This window comes from Anomaloglossus baeobatrachus, chromosome 2 (genome assembly GCF_048569485.1).
Source record: "Anomaloglossus baeobatrachus isolate aAnoBae1 chromosome 2, aAnoBae1.hap1, whole genome shotgun sequence".
In the NCBI taxonomy this organism is placed as follows: Eukaryota; Metazoa; Chordata; class Amphibia; order Anura; family Aromobatidae; genus Anomaloglossus; species Anomaloglossus baeobatrachus.
In genome coordinates, this window is record NC_134354.1 from 733,408,108 (window position 1) to 733,413,437 (window position 5,330).

The window sequence follows — 5,330 nt, forward strand, 5'->3', positions numbered from 1 at the left end:
AGGCACGGACTGCCGCAGCTATCCCGAGAACCTCCTAGGGATATATGAAGCATTCATGGTCTGGTCAGGAGAGCCGCTGCCAGTCTGTACAGTCCGAGATTGGACCGATTTGTATGGACGTCTGCATGAGACTTTAAGCTCAGTTGACAAATGAGCAATAAGTTAATTTCTAAGTTCCCCTACACTTAACTTCACTTAAACAGTTTTTAGGAAACGCATTAATGCAGACATTTATTTACAGGGTTTCTGTGTATGACCTATTAATGATAGACAGGTTAGACAAACCACAGGACAACCCCAGGATCACACTGCTTCACTTCTGACCTCCTGCATTGAGAATACCAAAATTTCCTCTGCTGAACAGTAGCTGTAAGTAACATCATATATTGTAAATCTTTATATAAAAACGAAATTATTTTATGAAATAAGATGAAATTAAATTTTAGCAAACAATGTAAACAAAAAAATATATAAAAAGATAGATAAAAAGTTTGGTATTCTGGTTTCACCAAACTTCTTTCATTCATTGTATAATATAATGAACATTTAGAACATTTTCTAAGTTTTTGTCTTAATTTGTCCCCATCGTGGGGGAGCGGGTTGGCCGGGCAGCCGGGAGCTACTGTCATCCTTGGACTGTTATTCCTCCCAAAAAAGTATTGTTCTGTATTGTACTTATGATCTCAAGTTCGAGTCTCCTTAAAAAAAATTAATCTCTTTTTTTTGCATCTTAAAATAAATAAAACAACCCCATGTTATGGAAATTTAAAAAATAATAATAAATAAAACATTAACATAGTTGCTACGACTAATTTTGTAAAAGATATCACTTTAAAAATATCACATTATTTGTAATGTATTAATATATTTTAACACAGAAAACATAGTTGAAAAATAAAAAAAAAAGGTAGAAAAGTAGTATGCACTCCCTGTATGTGCAAACCTCCATACACATCCAGTGACAGAATAAAAAAAGTTATGGATGTCAGAGTATGGGGACAAAAAAACTATTTTTTTGCTTTTTTTAAAGTTAGTGTAAGATAACAATAACCTATAATACAGTAATTTGGTATAGCTGTGATCACACTTACTACAGAATGAAGATAACATATAATTTGTGCTTCGTAATGAAACCAGAACAAGAACTGCATATCTTTTCTCCATTTTTTTCTGTTTTTCAGTAGATTATATGATAACTTAAAGATGGCATTCAAACAAAATATTATTCTGTTAAAAAAATACAAGCCCTCACACGCCAATGTTAAAGGGAACTTGTCACCAGGTTTTTCCCTTATAAGCTGCAGCCACCACCAGTGAGCTGTTATATACGGCATTCCAGAATACTGTATATAAGAGCCCAGGCTGCTCTGTATAACGTAAAAAACACCTTTATAATACTCACCTAAGGGGCAGTCCGGTCTGATGGGTGTCGCTGCTCTTGGTCCTGTGACTTCTCCATCTTGTGCAATCACCGTCCTCCTGCCCAGCCTCGTGTGCATGACACATATAGCGTCATTCACAGAGAGGCCGCCATTGCGGTCCTGCTCATGTGCACTTTGATCTGCCTTGCTGAGGGCAGAGCAATGAACTGTAATGCGCAGGCGCGAGGAAAAGTCAAAGACCGCCCGTGCATGCGCACTACAGTACTTTGCTCTGACTTCAGTCAGGTAGATCAAAGTGCGCATCCGCAGGAGAGCCATGGAGGCCTCTGTGTGAATGAGGCAGGACGCGTCATGCATGGGGCTGGGCAGGAGGACGGCGATCACACAAGATGGAGGCGGCACCGGACCAAGACGAGCCACACCCATCGGACTGGACCGCCCCCTAGGGGAGTATTACAAAGGTGTTTATTACGTTCTACAGAGCGGCCTGGGCTCTTATAAAGAGCATTCCAGAATGCTGTATATAATAGGTTACTGGTGGTGGCTGCAGCAGCTCATAAGGGATTTCCTGGTGACAGGTTCCCTTTAATGGAAAAAGGAAAAAAAAAGAATGGTTCTTGGAAGATAAGGACAAAAAAAATGTTAAATCGCTGCAAACAGAGATTGTAAAAACCATTAAGAACTGATACAAAAAGTGTATTGGGAAATTGTACTTCTATAAAAAGAAACGTTGTTTAATATCTTTATATGCCGATATCAGAATTTTTTATGAATATTTCAAGATTTATATGTTTTGCAGTTCCTGACTTTACATGGCAGATTAGTGACAGACTCTTATCTAAAAAAAAACCCCAAAAAAACAGAGGTCCCGTGACCTGAACTGCAGTGTGGAAAATCTAAGAATGGGTCACCAACTAAAGATCAGGACCTGGCACCCCATAGATCAGTTGATTCTGACCCTTATAGGGTAGTAGTAAATAAGAGCTGAACTGCCGTACCCGAGAATGGGCATGTCATGGTCGTCTCCCTTTAACAGGCTCAGGCTCAAAGTCTCTTATTACCTTCTGAGACTCTTTGCATTAAATGTGTTTTTTATTTTGGCATGCACGGGATTAATGTCAGTTTTCTTGCTAGCAGCAAGCTCATTACCCTTGCTCAGGTGTTTCCACTGATAACCACTTCCAACCTAGATAAATACCCTGTGCTCCCAGCAGAGGGTGCCGGTTATTCAGAATTCATTCTGGAGCTTGGTCTTGAGCTGGAAGGAGGTGTGTGCTGCTGCTGCTGTCACCGCCGTCACTGCTGCTGCTGTCATTTTCAGTTGTTTGGTGTGAAACTTATCCCGTTGTTTAGTTATCTTCTCCTTACCTTATTTACCCCCTATACACATTCCTGTACTTCCCCTAGTGTTTGCTTTTGGTGTGCGTAAGCCTTGTTGTCCCTCCTATCTGTGTTGTTTGTTGGTGGGGTTTTGTGACTACTGTACAAACCTGACCCTTGGGTGGTGGGTGTGGAGGGTGTTACATCAGGGCCTTGGACACGAGATAGGGACATGCTGGGGGCTCAGACCTCCCTACCATCCAGTGTAGCTCTGGGTTGAGAGTCAGTTCAGGGTGCTCCCTAGTCTTAGGGCCAGCTTAGGTGTCCCTATCCAGTCACATACTAGTCACCAGCGTGACAACTACACAGTGTATATTCAGCCCTCTTAGGAGGTAGATACAACTGGTTACTGGAGGTACCAGACCTCCACCGATCCATCCAAAGGAGAGGTTATCAATATCACAGTCCTAAACAATTCAGCTTTTGTGACTGCAAGACTGAGAAGAAGCAAAGCAGTGATGGCTGCACTTCAATCAGTTCCTGCTTCTTCTCTCTCTTATGGCTGCAAAGTCTTAGATAAAACAAAATAAAGTTTAAACGACCCTTATTGTACTTTTTGGGAATCTATGACATTGGACCTCACTTATGAAGAGTTGATGCATGTCCTACAGATATGCCATTTTTTTTAACCCTTTATCATATTGGGGTTGCTACTTGTGGTGAAACTTCATCCCACTAAACCAGATCACCAGGGTCAATCAACAGATGACCCTGTGTGACTGTTAAGTACTACATTGTGCATGTTCTGTAGACGAGTTAACAACGTATGTGTCTATGTCCTGCTGATTGCTAACAATCCCAACATTCTGTTTTTTTAGATGGGACAGGTTACAATCTCAATTGCGATCCTTGTGGTCACACATTGTCTTTTAGGGAAATGTGAAGAGACCACCAAACATGAATGTTGTACAGGAGTCCCAGGTATCCCAGGAGCACATGGACTGAATGGTCAACATGGACCTCCGGGAAGAGATGGCAAAGATGGGGAACTAGGACCAAAAGGTGACTCAGGTATGTTTCTCTGAGGAGGCACAGACTATTTAAAGAGAAATGCATATTAACAGATATTTTAAATTTCCAATGTACGGCATATTAATATTTTTTTCCTAGGAACACCTGGTCAAAATGGCCCACAAGGTCCTCCTGGTAAAACAGGCCCTCCAGGTCCTCCTGGCCTTATAGGTTTACCAGGCTTTCCAGGATCACCAGGGACAAAGAAAACCTTTGCATTTCATGTCGGACTGACATCTTCTAGCCCATCGACTGATGGTCCGATTAAATTTCCAAAAGTTTTTTACAACGCGCAAACTACTTACAACACCGGAAGCGGAAAGTTCACAACTCCAGTAGATGGTCTTTATTTCTTCACATACCAAATTACAGTCTATAATAAAAATGTACATATTAGCCTAAGGCATAATGGTAAGATTGTACAGTACATGTATCACGTCTTTTCTTCTAATACTCACCAAGCCTCCGGGGCTTCAATTCTAGCTTTGAAAGAGAGAGACGAGGTTTGGCTGCAGGTTGTAGGAGACAACAACGGTCTTTATACTGATAGTGATGACGACTCTACATTCTCAGGCTTTCTGATATCATGATATGAGAACAATTCCCAATAAACGAGCCATAAAGGTGGACACGTTATCAGTATAAAATATACTGACCACGTGTCTGCACTACTCAAGGATAATCATAACAGAGGAGAAATGCGAGTAAATGTGCAAAATACAAAACTTTTATTAATGAAGATCACTCACAACAAAATAGCACAATATCACAGAATAAAAAATTACCATGAGATCAAGGGGAGTACAAGATGGGTAAGCAGATAGATGGTAAACGATATAAAGTTTCCTATTTACCTCTATTCATCCAGGAATAAAGTGAATGGAAGTTGAACTAGACCTCAAAATTGAGGACTAAAGTGGGAGGATGAGGAGGGAAACAGGAAACAAATAAAAGTTTATATAGATCTGTCACATGATTCAATAAAGTGCAAGTGCACACGACTGAGCAGGGTCCCCAATATAATCATGCTTAGACAGGTCAAAAAGTTGAATAAAGTGCAAGCCCGGTCACAGGGGAAACCAGGGCGCAGTCACGACATCAGTACGAATAACCCATCAAACACAAGATCACCACCAACGCGCGTTTCGCGGAGGTACTGTTGCTTTCTCAAGGAGGAATCTGATATCATGAATCTGACAGACAAAAAAATGTACACACTAATATATTAATCCAATGCAAAATAAAAAATCAAAGCTATAAAATAGTTTTTACATTATTGATGACGATTGTCAATAAAATAGCATTTGTGGCACAGAATTGTTGTACATTATTGTGTCTTTTATGCTGTTCTATATTGTATATACTGTATATTCAGTTTTAATCCTGTGATTTAATTATAGGAGGAAAGAAGTACTTTTAGGTGCAACATGCACTAACTAATGGTTTGTGGGGGAAAGCTGATACTGATTTTAGACATGCAAGGCTTCTATAGAGTGACTTGTACTGCATATTAATATAGAAAAATACCAGTAAGATTAGGCAAAAACAAAACAAAAC

General features: G+C 40.2%; 1 protein-coding gene across 1 annotated transcript; it reads left to right on the top strand.

The window, feature by feature from the left end:
* Positions 1-280: 280 nt before the first annotated feature.
* On the top strand, positions 281-5,090 carry LOC142290658 (complement C1q and tumor necrosis factor-related protein 9A-like). Its single transcript, XM_075334635.1, has 3 exons — positions 281-369; positions 3,581-3,773; positions 3,873-5,090. Exons 2-3 carry the CDS (start codon positions 3,581-3,583, stop codon positions 4,361-4,363), a joined length of 684 nt encoding a protein of 227 aa, XP_075190750.1. The 5' UTR covers positions 281-369; the 3' UTR covers positions 4,364-5,090.
* Positions 5,091-5,330: the final 240 nt, after the last annotated feature.

Coding starts and splice junctions, on each gene's coding strand:
- LOC142290658 (XM_075334635.1), top strand. CDS start 3,581: ATGGGACAGGTTACAATCTCAATTGCGATCCTTGTGGTCACACATTGT. Junction 3,774..3,872: donor AGGACCAAAAGGTGACTCAG/GTATGTTTCTCT, acceptor TTTTTTTCCTAG/GAACACCTGGTCAAAATGGC.